Raw genomic sequence first — 21282 nt, forward strand, 5'->3', positions numbered from 1 at the left:
ACAAGGACAATGTCTTAATCATTTTTCAAAATCTCCATGTTTTGCAAAACAGATGGTCAAAAATGTTGATTTAAGTGAATCAAAGCCAATCACTTTATTGAAAATGAATCCGAATTGGGCTTTAATAATGTTTTTATATTTTTTATTTGATATATTTTATATATATGTATTATATATATATTATATTTATATTATGTTTAATAATGTTTTCTGAACTTAGCTTTAAAATATTATAGGCTTTGTTGCATAATCTTGAGCCTATCTTGGGCTAATTGGCAAATAATTTAAAAAAATAAATCATATATATGTTAAGATTTATAGTTTATAAAGTACCTTAGCTCATTAATTGCTGATCAATAAATAATTAGGTGAATGGGAAAGAATAGTGGTCATAAATTATTAATGTAATTTACACATTCATATCATAGAGTTGTTGTAAAACTGCCACCAGTGATTTTATGTCAAGATACTTGGATTGCCCTCTTATTACCTCTGTGACCTCAGGCATATTTGTTATTCGTAAGACATGCATCCTTCATATGTACCATGCCTATCTCCCAAAGTTACTGTCAAGATCAAATTAGATAATGGAAAATAATAGCAGATTAAATTATTGAGAGGTAAATATTCAAGAACTCTACATTGTGTTTTCATTTAATCATCACAACTATCCTATCAGGGTGATTACCATTCCCATTTTTATAAAAAAAAGAAGGGCTTCCCTGGTGGCGCAGTGGTTGAGAGTCTGCCTGCCAATGCAGGGGACACGGGTTCGAGCCCTGGTCGGGGAGGATCCCACGTGCCGCGGAGCAACTGGGCCCGTGAGCCACAATTGCTGAGCCTGCGTGTCCGGAGCCTGTGCTCCGCGACGGGAGAGGCCGCGATGGTGAGAGGCCCGCGCACCGCGATGAAGAGGGGCCCCCACTTGCCGCAACTAGAGAAAGCCCTCGCACAGAAACGAAGACCCAAGACAGCCATAAATAAATAAATAAATAAATAAATAAATAAAATTTAAGAAAAAAAAAAAAAAAAAGAAGCCTTACCACAGAGAGTTAATATAATTTGCCCAAGGGCACATAGTTATTAAAAGATAGAATTAGAATTTGATATCCGTCTGATTCCAGAGCCAAAGCTCTAGGCCAAAATGCTAAATTGCTAAGTGTCAGCTCCATCCCTTCAGATTTTATAAAACTTGTCTATGTAATATTAACTAGCTATTTCAAAAATTTTTAAGATCTAAAATTCCTACAACAGAAACTTTTCTTTAAATTTCCTAGAGATATAAAGTAACAAATCTAACCAAAACACTCCATAAACATTGACATGAAATTTACGCAAAAAATAATCTGTTAGAAGATTGATTTAGGAAACATATTAGCCTAGTAACTTGCCAACTACTTGTCTCCTATACAGTAACTAGTTACACTCTTCGGTATGTTATATATATAAAACATGGAATCTTACATAAATCCATTAGTAGCTCAATTAGAGGGTTTATTATTGTTTAGGAATTCACTTCAAGTCAAAAATTGAAACCTGAGGAGTTAATCTTAGACATTAAAAATATAAAGTCTGTACACTGATGTGTATAAAACTGATGACTAATAAGAACCTGCTGTATAAAAAAATAAAAAGATAAAATTCAAAAATCAAAATAAAAAACTAATACTAAACTTTCTTTGGGTTATTTGTATGGAAATATGTTAATATAAATGTTTCAGACATTACATGAAATTCCTAAAAATCTTATATGTTCTGGTATAATGTTATAAGTCATAATTCTAGTTATTACTTTAAAATGTATATCTCAGAAATAACTAAATTTCCTTGTCAATTGCATTATTATGAACTTTCATCAATTCTTTAACCGTGGTCATTTTCAAGTCTTTTGTCATTTACAGACAGTTCTGGGTGTACTCTGATGCTTTTGCAAAAATGTTCCTATAAAAGGGTTTCATGTTCAAGGAATTCATGGAAAAGACTCTGACAAGTACAGGTTTCTGGTAACTGACTATACTGCTGAACTGAATGAATAAGCATTTTCAGAACTCTAATTGAAAACTGATGAATTCATAAAAGTGCTAACAAAAGATCAAGATGAAAAAAAATTAATTACATGGGACTGAGTGAACTGATGAGGATGATTATAATTTTTGTGACTTTCTGTTTGAATTAAAAATATATATATAAAGTCTGATAGATCCATCTATTTTCCTTCTAATTCAAAAATGCTATCGTAAGCCATTCATTCAGATTGATTTCTTTAAGATGCCAAGTTTCAACTGTAATGTGAAATGTGGAGAACAACACTGCCATCCAGGGGATAGAGGATTGAAAATGCAGAGCCAATGTATGGACACCAAGGAGGGAAAGAGGCTGGGCGTTGGTGGGGGTGGGGGTGGGGGGTTGGCAGGGAGTGATGAATTGGGAGATTGGGATTGATATATGACATATATACACTAATATGTATAAAATGGATAACTAATAAGAACTTGCTGTATAAAAAAATAAATAAAATAAGATTCAAAAATTCAAAAAAGTATATATATAATAAAAAAAAAAAAGAAAGAAAATGCAGAGCCAGAATAACCGAGAAACTTAATGCAGTGGTTCTTAGCTGGGATTGAAAACAGTTGTGTTGGAATCTGTTGTGAGGTGAATTACTAATAATAGCTCAAGTACTAAAGATTGTAAATGACATGCTGAAAAAAAATGACAGGTTTGCCAATAATAATTTCTCTTTAGCACTTATTCAAGTATGAGAAAGGTGTAACATTTCTGTTTTTTTAAACCCCATAGCTTTCTTTAAAAAAAAAAAACCATTTTATTGTGGTATAATTGACATACAAAAAGCTGTAAATAATTAATATTTTCAACTTGATGACTTTGGAGATAAGCATACACCGTGAAACCATCACCACAATCTGTGCCATTAGCATATCCATCACCTCCAAAAGTTTCTTCCTGCCCCCTCTATCATTATTTGTGTGATGATATAAACACTTAAATGCTTTTAAGATTTGTCTTCTTAGCAAATTTTTAAGTATACAATAAAGCATTGTTAACTATGAGAACTATGCTGTACAGTAAATCCATAGCACTTACTTATTTTGTATAACTAAAACTGTGCCTTTTGACAAATACTTTCCCATTTTCCCCTCCCTCGGGCCTCTGACAACCACCATTCTATTCTTTGCTTCTATGAGTTTGACAGCTTTTGATTCCTGATATAAGTGGTATCATGTAGTATTTGTCTGTTTGTGTCTGGCTTATTTCACTTAGCATAATGTCCTTCAGGTTCATTCATGTAGTTACAAATGGCAGAATTTCCTTCTTTTTAAAAGTTGAATAACAATCTCTTGTTTGTGTATAACACATTTTCTTTATCCAGTCATCCACAGATGAACATTTAGATTGCTTCCATGTCTTGGATACTGTGAATAATGCTGCAGTGGGCTCAGTTACCAGGTGATCCTACCATTCTATATTCCCACAAATGATGCTTGAGAGTTCCAGTTGTTCCAAATCCTCACTAGCACTTGTTATGATCACTTTTTAACTATTCTAATAGGTGTGTAATTGTATCATATTGTGGTTTTAACTTGCTTTTCCCTGATGATGTTGAACATACTTTCATGTGCTTATTTGCTATCTACATATCTTTTTTTTTAATATACCATTTTAGCCATTTTAAACTATTTATTTATTTATTTATATTTGGCTGCATTGGGTCTTCATTGCTGCATGCAGGCTATCTCTAGTTGCGGTGAGCAGGGGCTACTCTTTGTTGTGGTGGGCGGGCTTCTCATTGCAGCGGCTTCTCTTGTTGTGGAGCACAGGCTCTAGGCGTGCAGGCTTCAGTAGTTGTGGCATGCAAGCTCACTAGTTGTGGCTCACAGGCTCTAGAGTGCAGGCTCAGTAGTTGTGGTGCACAGACTTAGTTGCTCTGCGGTATGTGGGATCTTCCCGGACCAGGGCTCGAACGCTTGTCCCCTGCATTGGCAGGCAGATTCTTAACCACTGCACCACCAGGGAAGTCCCACATATCTTTTTAAGTGTATTTTATGTCCGGATCTTTTGGCCACTTATTTTATTGGGTTCTTTTTACCCTTATTGAGTTTGGAGAGTTCTTTACATATTCTAGATAAAAGTCCTTTATAAAATATGTTAGTTGCAAAATTTTCCTCTCCATGTAGAGCTTATCTTTTTACTATCTTAACAGTGCATTTTGAAGAGAAGTTTTAATGTTGATTCAGTCCAGTTTATCAGTGCATTTTTATATGGATTCTGCATTTGTTCTGATATCCAAGAAATATTTGCCTAACCCTAGGTCACAACGTCTTTGTCCTATCTTTTATTCTAGAAGTTTTACAGTTTTGTGCTTTACATTTAGGTGTATAATACATTTTACATTTTTTTTTTGTATTTGGTGTGAGATGTGGGTCAAAGTTAATTTTTTATATGAGTATCCAATTGTTTCAGCACAATTTTTGAAAAGGCTACCTTTCCTCCACTGAATTATCTTTACAACTTTGTTGAAAATCAGTTGTCCATATATGCATGAGTTTATTCCTCAATTCTATTCTGAATGCTAAACATCCATGAGTTTAGCTGTAATCTAGAAATGTATGATTATAATTTTTGAAAGTGCAAAATGATAGAAATGTCAGTCATCAGGCATGTTAGATAAAGAGACTATTACTTTTGAGGTAATTTCCTTTTTTCAAAGAACGTGGGTGTTATAGACTGAATTGTGTCTCCATATATTGAAACTCTAATCCCCAATATAATGATGTTTGGAGATAAAGTCTTTAGGAAGTCAATTAAGGTGAAACGAGGTCATAAGGGTGGAGCCCTAATACAATAGGATTGGCATCCTTATAAGAAGAGGGAAAGACATCAGAGAAGGTGCTTCCGGGTATGCACATTGGAAAGGCCATGTGAGGACACAGCAAGAAGGCTGTTTCTGCAAGCCAGGAAGAGAACTCTCAGGAGAAACAACCATGATAGAAACAACCATCAAGTCCAACTTTGATCTTGGACTTCTAGCCTCCGGAACTGTATGAAAATAAATTTCTGTTGTTTAAGCCACCCATTCTGTGGTATTTTGTTGTAGCCTGAGTAGACAAATACAGTGGGATTTGAGAAAGTCTTAAGAAGTGTGAATTTGGAAAACCTGAGTCCCCATTGTATATGCTTGTGAATCCTTACTTCCACTAAATGTAACACTGCAATAAAGAGGAAAAATATCTTATACCAGTTGCTTTTAATGATAATAGTTTTGTTGTTTCATATCTCTGACAGCATTTAAATGATCCAGGACCAGCCCTTCAGGAATAAAAGGGGCAGGTGTTGCTTTCTAGAGAAACTTGTAGCCTGATGAACACAAATGCATTATTATTACTAGAGGACACGTGTATAGCTTAATGAAAGCAGGTTAGTTAGTAGAATCACCTCTGTAAATGATTTTTGAGGTTGTAACATCAAAAGATAGAGATGGATTGATATTGAAGTGATATATCAGGTACAATGAAAAACTGAGTCACTTTAAAAATGAATATCTTAGGTTGCTGAGAGCTTATCATGTAAAAGAGTAGACAGTACATAAGAAATTTCAAGTTAAAGTAGAATATTGTAAATAATATAAGAATGAACTGCAGATGAGAAAAATTAACTTCTGTTGGGGGGCTATGAAAATAATTCTTAAAAAAGCATGTATAGGGCTTCCCTAGTGGCGCAGTGGTTGAGAATCTGCCTGCTAGTGCAAGGGACACGGGTTCGAGCCCTGGTCTGGGAGGATCCCACCTGCCGTGGAGCAACTGCGCCCGTGAGCCACAACTACTGAGCCTGCGCGTCTGGAGCCTGTGCTCCACAACAAGAGAGGCCGCGATGGTGAGAGGCCCGCGCACCGCGATGAAGAGTGGCCCCCGCTTGCCACAGCTAGAGAAAGCCCTCGCACAGAAACGAAGACCCAACACAGCCAAAAATAAATAAATAAATAAATAAATAAATAAATAAATAAATAAGTAAGTAAGTAAGTAAGTAAGTAGTAGTTACAGGGAAGTAGTAGTTACAGGTTTACCAGGGGGCGAGCCCAAGTCGGTCTGTTACTCTACACCTAGGAAGCATATTTTAAAAAAAAAAAGCATGTATAGAATGTGAACCTGTCTTGAAAAGTAGCACTTGAGAAAACCGATCTGGCAGAGGGAGCATCATAAGCAAAGGAGAGAGCTTCTGCTAAGAGAAGGTAGAAAACAAATGCTGAGCCTGAAGAGACTGTGGTGGCTAGAGAAATGAGATGTTGGAGAACAAGAGGAGTGGTCAAGAGAAAACACTACAGAGACTTTAACAGCTACAGACAAACTTCATATTAATACATTTTTTGAAGCATTATGGAATCATACTAACACCTCTCTCCTAAATTAGAAGACACATTTTCCATAAAGCTTTACATTTATCTTTAAAACAACCTTTCCTGAGTATTTATGTATGAAGTGCCTACTAGCCACCTGGGGTGAAAAACCCCTGCACTCCAGGAGATCAGTTTTAATGAGGAGAAGTAGCTGAATAAGGAGACAATTAAAATTCAGTGTATGATTTATGAATGCAAAAACTACCTTTATGCAACGCTAGTCAAACAGGAAGTCACACATTAATCCGATTGTGCCCAAATCACACACTGAAGAATACCAATCCAAACACAAGACTGAGTTATTGTAAATTGAGTACAGAATCAGGAGTCAAGAGCATTGGCCCTGCACAGGACTGTCTTCCTGGACAGAACCTCAGAAGTGGGCCTGGCTTAAATTTTCTTTCAACACAGTCTTTAAATACTTAATAAGTTTATCTGTGAATTTGAGTTTTGTAAGTGAAACCCAGTGGGACAATGAAACATATGTCAAGGGCTTAGTCTCAGGTCAAGTGTGGTCTTCCCTGCCACATACTTCCATTTGGGTTCTCTGGCTTCCTACTTCCCTGTCTCTGCCCAGCAACTACTGCCATCTTGGTCCAGTACAGCCACTCCTCCCTGAGTCCTCAAGCATGGGTCCCAGGCACCTGTGAAGATGTGCACTAACCCCATGGCATCCCTGTGCTTGAGGGAGCATCACATTAAATACCAAATAGAAAGCACATGACAGGTCAAAAGACACCACGGAAGAAAAGAAGAAACTTTTTCCTACTTTTTGAATGGGGGGGGGGTCCGGCATTTTCGTTTTGCACTGGGCCCCTTAAATTATGTAACCAGGCTTGGAATCCTGTAGCAGTGGTCGGCTCCAGCTGGGCAACTCTTGACAAGACACTTGGCTCCTCGAAAGTTCGTTTCCAAACCTGTAAAATAAGAATAATATTTCCTATCTCATTGGATTTGACTATTTTGGAGATAATTCACGCAAAGGGTTTGTCCCAGCACTTGACCCAATTTAAAGCTTTATACTACCAGGTGTTAACTATTAATATGTTATTTAACTCCGACCCAGTCCCTCATGTGTCCTCTACACGCAGCCTAATACTTCAAAACAGCCAATCTCACAGGCAGCATGAAATGTGCATCCTGGTTTTGCTTTATAAGTTCATTAGACCTTACAGTGTGCAGAAAAATATGTCCATGCTTGAGCTATAAAGTGAGGCTGGTAAAAAAGCTGAATCTAACAGATGTGTTTGTTAGAAGCGCAAAAATCTTCACAAACGCTAGATAAAAATTCGGAGCAAAATTGGTCGCTCAAGTGATCATTTCATAAAGGCTTTCACCCCCATTGAGACATGAAAAACAAGGTCCTTACACAGCTGGACCCACTCTGCGAACGAATATAAGAAAATCAGCATCTTGAAAAACTTCTAAACAAGGCAACGGCTTCTGGAGCGCCCTCTTTGCCACCGGCCCCTGCCTGGTTTCCATAGGAACGCGCAAATCAGACGGGGAGCACTCCACGCAGGAAGTTGTTCTCCGTCACTTCCGTCCTTCACCTCAGAGTAGGTGTACCTTTTACTCGCGCTTCGGCTGAAGCAGTCGGCGGATGAATTTTGGGCCAACGAGGCCGCCGTTGGAGGGGCGTGGCAACGCACCAGCGTTCTGGCCGATGCAGTTCACGTGCGGGCAGCAGGGGATCTTCTTGGAGCTACAATGGCCCAGCCGGGGACTTTGAACCTCAATAACGAGGTGAGCACCGAGTTCTAGAAACCTGTGGGACTGACCTTTAGGGCCCTCAGAACAGCTCTGCTGCGTCTTTTTGAAGGGCCTGGGCGAGGCGGGAGTCAGGCGAGTTTTCCGGAACTCCGAGACTGACAACCGTAACTCCCCACCCCCACCTTCTCACCGCCTTGTTTCTAGGTGAAGCGTCTCTGGCCCTCAGTCCTCGTGAGTTTTTATTTGTGGTACTTTGGGAAGATCATTTAATCTCTTTATTCAGTGTCCATCTGTAAAACGAAGCTCATGATAGTACCTTCCCCAACAAGGCTAGAGTGAGAATTAAATTAACTGGAGTATGTAGTGTTTGCACAGTGCCTGACAGTAAACTCTCAGTATATATTTCCTGCCTTTTGTTGACTGCAGAAAATGAAAGGGAGAGATTGAGAGCTGTAGCTTTTCCTAAGAAATTGTTCATCTTGAATGAGACCGTATCATTTATAAGGATGTACGCTCGCTCAGTACCTCATTTCTTCTTTCAGCTACTGTCCTATTTCTCTGCTTCCATTTACAGCAAAACTTTAATACTTGCTGTCCACAAGTTTTCATCTCTCCTTCTCTCTTAAATCCAGTCTCATCAGACGTTTGCCCTCATCACCTCCACAATTACGTGTCACCAGGTTACCATTTCTGTCATTAGCCCCTTTCTAGTTTCTATATCTATTCAAGGAAGTCGTAGTCATCAATGACTTAAAGTAAGCTGGAAAAGCGGGGATCAAATGAGGACCTCACAGCTACAGCAAAGGAAATTATTCGCCGTTTTTATTCAGTGGATATATGAGTCTTTTGTGAGCAAGCCACTGTTCATATTACACAGTTCTGTAAGCAACCTGTAGTTAGGTAGGAAAGGGCAAGCAACATCCATCAATGATACAGGATAATGCTCATCACAGAAAAAAGTTACGTAGTGCAGAAAAGTTTCCAAAGAGGGCAAGATGAAATGAGTGATACTTGTTCTTGGTCTTTAAGGGTCCTACACAGGATTGCATTCAGGAATTCAATGATGGAGAAAGAAGGTGTTCTAACCAGAGGGACCAGTATAAGGGAGGAAAGAATGGGAGTGGGAAGCCCCTTGGATTGTATAGGAGTAGATAACTCTCTACTGATGAGAACTTGTGAGATAAAGTAGGAAATAAAACTGAAATGTATTATTGCCTTACTACCAGGTTAGTAAGTCTGGATTTCACTTGACAGTGGAGAACGGGGTATATTGAAGAGAACTCTTCAAGGTGTTTATATTGATAAACATATGTTAAGCTTGTGCTAGTTACAGAAAGCATTCGGTGTGTTTTTTTTTCCATTAGATTCCCTAGGAGGTATAAAAGATCTTAATCAGAGTGATGTCCTTGGAAATTCACTGGAAATACTAGTGAACTTCCTGTTCAATTTTGAAATTACTGTGAAAGGAGTGGTGACGGTCATTTACCCCACTCTTCACTTAAGGCTCTTTCTTTTTCCACTTAGTTTCCAGGCCTCTTCAAAACAGTTAAAATTTGACCTTTAGGAAGTCTTCACTAATTCACCTCAGTCTGGGCTAGGTGTCTATTCTTTATGCCACCAGGATGCTTTCTACTCTGAAAACACTTGTTTACCTGTTTCTCTCTTTTGGTGTGTATGTCTGTCACCTGCAACATATGTGGTCTGTAACTGTTTGCTGGATGATTGAATGAACTTATCCAATTAGGAAGTTTATACATCCCACACTGAAGTAAACCTTACATGTTCTAATATGAAAGTAGGAAAAGACAGAAGAAAGTGGAGATGGTGGAAGAAAAGTGTTATAATTTAAAATTAATGGGAGAAACACTACTAAGGGGAAAACATTTGTTTACATAAAATTTGAAAAACAAAGGGGGAAAAACGGGACAACCAATTAGAAAAAAAAATACAGCAAATATGACAGATAAATGGCTAATGTCATTGCTATAAAATAGCTCATGGAACTTAAGAAAAGTCATCTCATAGAAAATTGGTAAAAGAAATGAATTAAAACTTCTTCATGGAAGAAATATATATGAAAAAGAGTTTAAATTCACTGTTATCTCATATCTTTCCATTACTTTTCCATCATCACCCCTATCTTAGTCCAAGTTATATCTCCCAGCAGAACTGCTATCCTAGCCTCCCAACTACTTTGACTTGTTTTCTCATCTCATCTCTCTAGTATAGCTGGAGTGCTCTCTTCAAAACAAATCTAATCATGTGTTTCCTTGCTTAGAACTGATTTGGTGGCTTCCTGTTGCTTTTGGTCAAGACCAGTCTACACAAAGCCAGTCTCCACTGTTATACCACTACCCTCACTGCCCTCAGGCTGTGTACTTCAGCCACACTGGCTTTCCTCCACTATCTAGCATAGCCTTCTACAGATCTTTTGCACTTGCTGTTCCTTTTACCCACAGCTCCTTTTCCTCTCAGTACATTTTATACTTCTACTTAGTCACTTTCTCAGGGAAATGCTTCTTGACTTTTATTTACTCCTTTTGTAAGCTTTTGTAGCACTATTTACTTCTTTTTAGCACGTGTAAGAATTGCTTAATGTGTGGGGCATGTGAATGTGAGAGAGAGATTTCTTATGCCCTCAGCCTGACTAAATTTTCGCTCACCATCATATCCTCAGTGCCTGTCTGTTAAATGAGTAACTTGAGGCATCATTTTTATGATCCTTAATAACTTAAATTAGGTCTCCTTAACTGAGATTCAGGAATGAATTTCAGGGATCGTATAACTGCCTGAAATTATGTGTAATTTGTTGTATTTAGCCTGTCTCTGGGGGAGGGGGAAATATTTCATAGGTTTTATCACATTTGCAAAAATTTGTAAATCTCTGGTATTAGCTTTGGAATATTGGTACTCATATCTGTGATTAATTTGATTGGAATCCTTTTTCCATAATTTTTAATTATAGTCTTTTCTTTTAAAAAGTTATGTGGCTAGCTAATTTACAGTATATTTAATTTCCCAAAATGTCTTTTGTGAAAATAAAAGTCAGCTTGCAGACACAACTATTATATTATGCTAACTTTCAGTGTCTTCAGCTCTAATTCTATTTTTTTCAATAATTTTCCAGGGCTAAAGGCTGACATTTATAAAACACTTCCTGGCTCTAGGTTCTTAAAATACATGTATTCTTCTGAAATAATGTAAAATTCTACCTTTACTTTTTTTTTAAATAAAGTATTACTTTTTACTTTATCTTATGATTATTTATTGCATATTTTATCTTCACAAGCACTCATGTGGACTTTGAAGAGAGAATATTTAATTGATTTATTATAGCAGCTTCCCTAATCTTTAACATAGTACCTTGTGTATAATAAGTACCATATACTTGCTGGGCATACAAAAGTATGGCTAACTCAACTTGAATCACCTAATGTTCAGATGAGGGGGAGAAATCTGCTAAATGAAGACTTTTTTCTCCCTTTCCATTAGAACCAGAGAAGGGATGTACAATTGAAAACAACAGTAAGCGTTTAGTGAGTAAAGAATTTGCAGAACTAGAGCTGGGTTTCCTCCAGTCATTTGTTTCTTTAGGCAGCAGTGATATATAAAATCAGAATTAGGAGGTGAAACATTCTGACCTGGTACTCTAATTCCACAGTAGGGCCAAAGGCTACTGTATGAAACTTACATTATTTTATTCTTGATAGCAAATTATTAAGAAGCTCATTAGAAAATTGCTTTCCATGTCCTGCAAGATAGTAAAGGTAGAAACTAAAATGCCAGAGAACAAAATGATTTGCCTTTACTTATTTGTAAAAGATAAGAATGTCAAGAATTGTGTTTGTATGTGCTTCTGAAGTTTCAAAGCTCCAGTTTCATAATCAAATATGTGATATTTTTAATAATTCTTTACTGAAATAGTAAACTAGGGTCCATCCTTAAGAAGAGAACCATTTTCTGTTTGGTTGTTAAACAATTCTGGGAAGTTTTGCTAGGTGGCAGCATATGCTCAAGTTGTAGATAATCACCAAGCACTCTAGAATTTTAAAATTGTTGCTCATCAGAAATAAAAAGTATAATTCAGTAGTAAATTATCATCCAAATGGCCAAATTAGAAGTCCTCTGTATAAAGCTGTAATTAATATTGTTAACTATACAGTAGTTCAAACATATGGAAAATGATGTAACAAATGTCCTTATAATCTATTTTCTATATTTAGCAAGTGTCAATATTTTGCCATATTGTAATGCTTAATTCCACCCATCTTCTTTTCCACCTTAGAAGTATTACTCATTCAGTGTGTTTTCTCAAATGTATTTTTTATAATTTTCATAACATGTACCCATATTCATACCCAGGGTATAGTATTGTGTTGTGTATTTTTACATTTTGCATGTGTGGTGTCATACTGTATAAATGCAGTATCATACGTATCATTCTAAAAGTTACTTTTTTCACCAAACAGTATTTTCAGGGTTTGTCCATAATACATGCAGATTTCCTGCATTGATCTAAAAATGGTACATTGCTTATGCTTTATTTATATACAATATTTTATCTCTTATGCAACATTTTGTAAAAATGCTGCATTGAATAGTCTTGTGCGTAGCCTTTTGCTCTAGCTGGAGGTATGTCTTCTGGACAGATTCCTAGAAGTAGAATTTTTGTTAGGTGTTACCAGAGTTTCCTCCAGGAGTATACCAATTTGCATTCCTACCAGCAATGTATGAGAGTGCCTGTTTCCTCACAGTCTCACAAACAGAATGTGTTGTCATATTTTTTTGTATTTGCCAGTCTGACAGGTGGGTAATGAATAAGCAGAAGTTTTAATATATTCTAAGAAAAAGAGATATACTCAGATTTTCCTTAGCACTGCAGGCTTCTCTAGAGCAACTAGCTCTTAGAATAATTGTTTTCTAATAACCATGGGTTTTTGTTATAAGTTAATTCATATGTGTAGCAAAGTTAGTCCATTACCAAAAAAGGTTGGCTAATTGACTGGCTAGCAGATAGCCAACTACGAGTCATTTCAAGGTAACATTTATGTTTACTTTTGTTTGTGAACCAAAGTTTGCTCTCAGCTTTGTAGATCGGAAACTTGCTATTGTTGTCACCCCAAAAGTATTCTCAAAAAAGTATTCTCTCAAAAGCAAATTCATATCAACCATAAACTTATAAGAGACCATATAAATAACAAAGCTAGTTTATTGAGAAAAATATCTAATGCGGATACTAATGCTCACATTGTAAGACACATTCTTTTCCTGTCTACTGATCCACATCAGCTACTTGAAATACAGAACCACAAAAAGGGTTTCAGGTGCATGATTCAGTGTTGGGTTGTGATACATCTGTCCCCATAATTGAGTTATTCCAGTACAAATTGGAGTTCCCAGGTCTTTGAGCTGGGGAACCTTTCTTTGGAATCTTCTTGATTCGGACACTGCCAGCTTTTGCTCTTTGTGGTTCTTTGTGTGTTTAAGTTGACTCTTGCCCATATGTTCACATGGTCTTTTCCCAGTCAGGTATATTAGCTTTTTATTTATTTATGATTGTATTTTTGTACTGTCTACCTAAGAGTTGATCCAGGTTACATTACTGTGTTCAGATTTCACCAGGTTAACTGAGGGCATCTCTATGCCTAGGTTCTAGGCGACACCTCATTTTCAGTGCGTGTATTTTGTGTGGATGTGTGTGTTTTACCTCTTTTTCTTGTGCTCTTATAGATTATTAAATGCATTCTTTTGCAGCTTGGAAGCACTCAGCTTGGGCTTATCAGTCTTGGTAATGATGACCTACAGAGTTTTGTCCTTCAATTTTTGACTTCAAACTCTTCCCTTCCACTTCTTTTTCACTTTGTCTCTTCTCTTTTAGCACTTTTCATTATTCTGCCTGTTTTGTCCTTGCTTACTTTATTTCTCTTTCCTTCTTTTCCTCCTGAACAATATTATACTCTTTTCACATTTCTAACAATGACAGTTCTATTTGCTTTTGGTTGAAGAATTCACCAAAGCATGTTGCCCTTAAGCAGTACATTGGACTTCTGACAATACTGAGTGTTTTAGGCCTATTTGTTGACATCTGGGTTATCTGTCAACCAGCTTCATAATTCCTGGGTGACAAATGAATTGACAACCTTTTAAATCCTAACTAAAAGGCTACTGGTAGCTGTTTGTCAGTTTTACAAAAATAAATTTAAATGCTTGGAGAAAGCTAGGTGTTTGGGGCAGGCAGTGTGAGGAAAATAAAAGTAATAGTTCCATTTTTACATGAAGTGAATATACTTATTTTTTTAGTATATTAAACTTAACAAATACTGGAAAAGTTAATAAGCTAGAAAAGCATTTTTTAGCATTGGCATGAAACATTCCCTTTGCTTTTCAGAATTCCCTTATGCAGTAATGACAAACATAGTACTTCTTAAATTGGAATTTTAAAATTGGAGTCTAGCTTTCCCAAGATTGAAATGTAACTGAGGACCAGTTCTGCCCACTGCAGTTTATTAATTAAGTTTGGTTAAGAGCAGTTAGCAAATAGTATATAATCATCTCATGCACCTACAGGGAACAGCAATTAGAAATATTTGTTACTATATTTTAATGCATAATTTATTACTTGCTGTTTATTTTATGAATGACTTAACTTTCAAAAAATGTATCATAACCCCCTATTATGCTGCTTATGAAATATAGCAATTCATTTTTCCACTTAAACCTGCTCTAAATGGCTTTTGTTTATGCAAGTATGATTTTTTTTCTAAATAGATCTAACTTTGAAACAAATTTCAGAGAGGTTAACATATCTAGTGGAAATCTGATTACATTCTGTTATTATATTACTCTTTTGAAACAGTGAATGAACAAGTGAGTATTGCTCCCTTTCTGGTCATTTACTTAACAAATATTTATTGAACATGCTTATTGTATGCCATCTACCATGCTGGGTGTTAAGATGCAATGTTGAAGAAAACCAGATATTTGACCTTCGTGGAATTTATAACCTAGTGGGAGAAAGACACATTAAGCATAATCAGATTAAAAGTAAAATATTAAACTTAAAATAAGGGTCATGATAATTCTAGAAGCATTTTTGACCCCTGAGGGAGGCCAGGAGACACTTTACTGAGAAATGACAGTTGGGCCAAAATCAGAAAGATAAGATGTTAAGCTAACATGGAGAGAAAGCAGTCCTATCAGAGAAAACAGCAGGTGTAAAGATGTGGTTGTAGTTGTAAGCATGGTGAGGATGGAGTAAAAGGTGGCCCATGTGGCCATTCTAAGAGCAATTGGAAACCAGTGAAGAGAGTTAAGTAAAGGTGTTACATCAGATCTAAGTGTTAAAAAATGTATTCTGATTGAGTTGTGGGTAACTGATTGGAGAAGGGCAGGAATGGATATTGAGAAAACAGTTGCCAGTAACTCAGCCAAGAGAGCCAAGAAGTCAAGATAGAAGAAAAATGGTACAATTTGAGAGGTAATTAGGAGATAAAATTATCAGGACTTGATAATAGATTCATTGTGAGGGATTTAGAAAAGAAAGCTACCTATAATGAGCCTAGGTTTATAACTGAAAGGATTGTTCTATTCCCTTAAATATGAAACACCAAAAAAGGGATCCAGTTGGGAGTGAAGAACATGGGTTCAGGTGTGAGTTGGAGGTGGTTTTAAGCATACTTGAAATGTCAAGTAGGCAGTTACACATTTAGGTCTGGAGCTAAAGTGGAGAGCTCATGTGAAGGTAGGAATTTTCGAGTCATCTTTGTTTAGGTAGCAAATTAAAACTGTATACACACATAAGATCACTTAGGGCTAAAAAGTATATCTTGAAAAGAAGAGCTGGCCTAATCAGTTGAAGACTGATTAGAGGTGGATGTGCCTTCACAGAAGACCAAAGTGAAGTAGCTAGAGAGAAAGCAGGAAAGCCAGGATAGTATTCTGTTACGGAAACCAAAGGGAGAGTATTTCAAGAAGGAGAAAGTGTTCAGCAGTATCAAATGCTGCTGAGATTTCAAGCAAAATGAAGTCTGAAAAATTCTTGTTGGATTCAGGGAATTTTAGACATCATTGGTGACTTCTAGAAATCATTGTGACAGCTTTTAGTAGACTGATGAGAACGGAAATTAAACTGGAATTATGTGGCATGCAGATAAGGAGATGGTGAGTTTGAACATCTCTAAAAGCTTGACTCTGGGGCAGTTGAAGAGAGAGGGTGCTCCTAGTGAACTTTGTAGTGAGATGTTTTGTTTGTCTTTTCTTTAATGAAAATGACTCAAACATGATTAAAGATTAGTGGAAAACATCCATTTAAGAGATTGACAATGCTAGAGTAAATGGATAGTTTGTAGTAAGGGTTATAGGAAGGCAGAAGAGGATGGGATCCAAAATACAGTTGAAAGATTAACCTCAGAAAAGTTCAGGGATATTTCTTATATTGTAACTTTATTAATAGAGGAGGATGGGTGATGCAAGTAAATTTACATTCATGGTAGTAGAAAGACGATGTTTCCCATCTGATGTTTATTTTCTCCATGAAATTGAAAAAGAGAGAAGAGAAAGGTTAGATGTTTTAGGAAAGCAGACACAGATTTAAAATAGTCATTATAAAGTGAATTGACCAAAATACATATGTATAATAGGATTGCTAGGAAGTGTAAGGACCCATTTGAGGTTAGTTATGATGAATATCTAGTAGATAGAATGCCTCAAATATTTCCTGGCTCTTGGGGTACTGTGATAAAAGAACTCAGAATGTTGTTTTTATCCAGGATTCACTAGAGGGATTGCTAACCAGAGGGATGAGTTTAAGGTATTGGCAAGTGTTGATTATGTACCTAAACTGGATAAGAGAAGGAAAATTAAAAAGAAGAGGACTAATCATTTGAGAGAATGTATAGGGGTCAGTGAACTAGTGGTTCCAGTAAAGTCGAAGACCATTATGGTGGGTGGGGTTGAACAAGCAAGCTGAAAGAAGTTGTGATCTCAGTGCAGAGTATTTGAATTGATGGTTTTAGAAATGGAATAGTTATGAGCAATGACTAGAACTACAGTGTGACCATGGAAGTGGGTGGCTGTGATAGAATAGATTAGGCCATTAGAAAGGAGGAAGTCAAGAAGTGAGGATATAATATTGGGGTGGGTTATTCAAGTAGACACCTACATCACCCAGAATAATGGCAAAACTTAGGGTGGAGAGAAATTGTAAGTTGGTTGCCAATATTGTCAATGATAAGGGGGTGAAAGATATTAATGAAGGGTAAGAGGTAACAGCTAAATGCAAGAGCCTTGTAAAAACAGAATGATGTTGATACTGTTATTTTGGCAAGAAGAATTTGAGGATTATGTGTGCCAAGCACTCTTGCGAGGTACAGAAAACATGTAAATATTGCAAGGCCCCTGCCCTTCAGGAGATTATAGACAAGAGAAAAAGACAGCCTCATGAGCAGTTAGTGACAGTACAGTGATAGGTGCTATCTACAGGTATAGTGGGAACTCCAAGGATGGAATGGTTATCTAACTGAAGAAGTCATTGAAGGTTTCACCGGAGTGATTATCTCTGAACTGAATTTCATGTAATTCCTGAAGTGGAGGAGGGGTGAAGGACATTACATGATGAATTATAAGATGTATGCCTCTTAACAATGATAGATAAAACATAATCTCAATAGCATCCCATTGCACTAAGTACTATTATAACATGTAGTTCTTTATCATTGGAATATTTCTGTCTCTTGGCCAATAATTCTATTTCTTTGTTCTTAGACCTCAGCATTGTTCTGTAATGGGGCGATTTAAAGTGTGTGTGTGTGTGTGCACCTGCGTGTGTGCCCTTGTATTTTTTGAGTTATGCTTGAAATAATTTATTACTGAATATAAATGAAAGGGGTGTGCTAAAAACAAGTAAAATAAAATCACTTTCATGCATTTGCTTTTGTTAATACAAATGCCCATTCAGTAAATTAAATTCCTACGATTATTGGTGAAGCTTTGTTTTAAACCACAAGGATTCAAAGATAAACATGGTGGTCTCTGATGTCAGGGAGCTCACAATTTATTATGTTCCAAGCCCAACAAGACATAAGTGTAATTTAAAATACTAGCCACTGGGAATGCTGTGATTTTTTTTTTTTTTTAATAAGTTGTTTCTCCTAAGTCCTCAGACGCATATTTAGAATGTTGATTTCTTATTCCTTCACTGTTTATGGAAGAAGTTTGATTTCATCAAACTATGAATATAGTTAAATAAAGCTTTGATTAAAGTGGTAGACTTATTCTATCATATTAATACTCAAAATAAGGTATGTTTCTTCTTGAATTAAGAACCTCTCTAATTTTGGCTTTATTCCTTGAAGGTTGTGAAGATGAGAAAAGAAGTGAAGAGAATCCGAGTTTTGGTTATCCGAAAACTTGTCAGGAGTGTTGGCAGACTGAAGTCAAAAAAGTTAGTCATTTAAAGTAATGGTCCTATGACTAATAAAATGTCAAAAGTTGTCTTTATTCAGTATTTAGAAAGTTTGAGGGTAGGACCTAGAGGAGTAATTAAATGTCTTACTCATACAGCACTTTGTTTTATATGTAGATAGGATCTGAGTGAGATAAAATGTGCTCTGTCAGCATGTCCTTACATAGTTTGGACCATATTCAATTAAGATATATGATAAATTCTGTTTTTTCAAAACTCTTCTTGTGCCTTTTTCAAAGTGAAAATCCTTTGGGGTTACTGATGTATTTTATGTTATTAGAAGTTATTTTTTTAAGATGTTGATATAGTTTAATAAATCAAGTGATACTTTGAATCAGTTATAAAGATTTCATATCACCTTATTCCTTGAATTGATAATTAACTTGAAATCTTTAGTACCTTTTGGAAGTGTTTATCAAAACATTGTGTTCCATTTAATTTTTTTGAAAGAATAATGTTTTGTATTTTTGGTATCACTAGTATTAGAGAAAAAGTATGTTGTTTATAGTTCTTATGCTTTAAGCATGAATACTTACAAAGTCTTCAAATGTGTCTTGTTTCTGATTAATTTCTTGTTTTTTCTTTTGTAAATGTTTCATAAGATAGCCCTTCTCTCTGATATAATCGTGTATTTAACATCTTTATGTATTTATTTAATTCCAGAGAACAGTTGTCATTTAATAAAATTATATCCAACCTTGTAGCTTATGAAACTTAACTGTAGCTTTTAAAACTTACATGAAATACAATGTGCTATTAATCAATTGATTAGAAAGTATTATTTGGCTTTCCCATTAAGGAATTAGAAGGCAAACTGTCTATCAGTGGTAATAGTCATTAATATAATACCTGGACAGTGCTTATTTTTGCCAGAAGCTTGGGTTTGTTGGTGGAATTGGGGTATGTGTTGGATGGGGGAGAGGGCAGTGCAGGATAACAGAATGTTTGTTACTTAGAGATTTATTAAGCTCTTCTAAAAGAAATGGAGAGACTTTTCATTATGATACTAGTCTAAAATAAATGGTTTTTCTGGCTACATATTGTAATGTGTCTTTTGCAGGGGTACCAAAGATGCACTGTTGAAAAACCAAAGACGAGCACAACGATTGCTCGAAGAAATTCATGCCATGAAGGTAAGAAATTGTGTGGATGTGTATATATGTGTGTTTCCATGTCTCTTGTCAGCCTGCATTCTGTGTGTGTTTGGTGATACTTATTTGAATATAATTGTGAGTTTACCAAGACTTATTTGTGTGGGTCTGTTTGGTGACGAATGTAGCACGTTTAGAAAATTGTAATATGTTTGTTTGCATTATTCTATGTTTTTTACTGAAGTTGTTAAAGTACTAGACTAATTTGAGTCAAAACTATGCCAAACTAAACTCACCTATGTTTAATAATGCTTCATACCTAAGATTTTTATTTTTACTGTAACTTCAGGCATGAAGTCTAAGTTAAGATCAAGTCTAAGTTAAGTTCATGCTGTTTGGTAATGTGGATGGTGATATTGGTGGCTGACATCATGCTTTGCCTATTGCCAACTCAATAAATTTTTGTGTGGTGGTGTCAGCATTTTATTCAGCTCTGTAGTAACTTGAAATAAAATTAGTATTGGACCAAAATGATCCGTATTTTTGTTTTTCTTCAGCCAGACTCTTCACTAGCATAATTTTTAGGTCTTCTCTCTGTTCTTACTTTGTGGAAACTTTCATTTACCAAATGACATACTATTAAATGTCTGGGAGACTGTTTTATTGCAGAACTGAAAAACAACATTTGGTACCAGCAATTACCTTAATTGCAGGGTCATTTTGCATGTATGTTTGACTATTACATTTTGGTAGAACTTCTAAGTTTTGAGATAGATAAAAGAGCAAGAGAAATCTCTAACAATATTTTAGTTGAGTTAGATTATCAAAGCTTCTCACAATTTTTTCCTTTTGAAGGATGATAAAGTGTCCTATAAGACAAAGTTATCATAGTTAATCTGAATAGAAACCGATGTAGGACATGATTCTTTGGTGTGAGGTATGGTTTTTGTGGGGGTTTTTTAAATTTGTTTTATTTTCACAGGACTGTAAAATTCATGGAATCCATTTGATATGTCATAAGTTTTAATACCCTTGTTGCCCAGTCATTCATTCAAAATACTCTGTATTTGACTCTTAATTATTATTTGTATCACTTTGTATTACACATCATTTAGACTTTTTCTTTTTTTTTCCATAAAATTCCTGTGAGAAATAAAATCTTTAGAGATTTTTGTTTTTGAGGATAACACTAAGGTAGGAAGTTATGGTTTATGCCGTTGTCTTTCACTTTCTCTTAACCAAGCTCCTTACTAAATTACATTCCTTACCTAAATTTTTCCCTGTAATTTCTTCTGAATAGTCATTTTTGTAGTCCTAAATTATTCAGAGGCTTTGAGCTACTATATAATTGCTGATTTTATTTTACCATGGAAAGGATGGCTTATATATAATAAGCCTGTGTACAGTATATCAGGAGTTTGGTAACAAAAGGTATTCATTAATTTTTAAAATACTTCCCTCCCATAACTCTCAATAATGAATTTAATTTAGTTAATTAGAAAGAAAAGTTGTCCTATTTTATCTGTATGTGAAACTTATTTTCTGTAATTCGTAAACCTCATCAGCAATAGAAAATCAGACTCAGTGATAATTAAAGTTCATAG

General features: G+C 35.8%; 1 protein-coding gene across 1 annotated transcript in view; it reads left to right on the forward strand.

Annotated features, from left to right (window-relative positions):
- The first annotated feature begins 7985 nt into the window (after positions 1 to 7985).
- SRFBP1 (serum response factor binding protein 1) overlaps positions 7986 to 21282 on the forward strand; it is a 60463-nt gene continuing 47166 nt past the window's right edge. The window contains exons 1-3 of the mRNA XM_059919436.1: positions 7986 to 8158; positions 18478 to 18566; positions 19648 to 19720. Coding sequence (XP_059775419.1) covers positions 8123 to 8158; positions 18478 to 18566; positions 19648 to 19720 — 198 coding nt within the window. The 5' untranslated portion in view covers positions 7986 to 8122. The remainder of the gene's footprint in view (positions 8159 to 18477; positions 18567 to 19647; positions 19721 to 21282) is intronic.

Source organism: Balaenoptera ricei, chromosome 3 (assembly GCF_028023285.1).
Source record: "Balaenoptera ricei isolate mBalRic1 chromosome 3, mBalRic1.hap2, whole genome shotgun sequence".
Taxonomy (NCBI): Eukaryota; Metazoa; Chordata; class Mammalia; order Artiodactyla; family Balaenopteridae; genus Balaenoptera; species Balaenoptera ricei.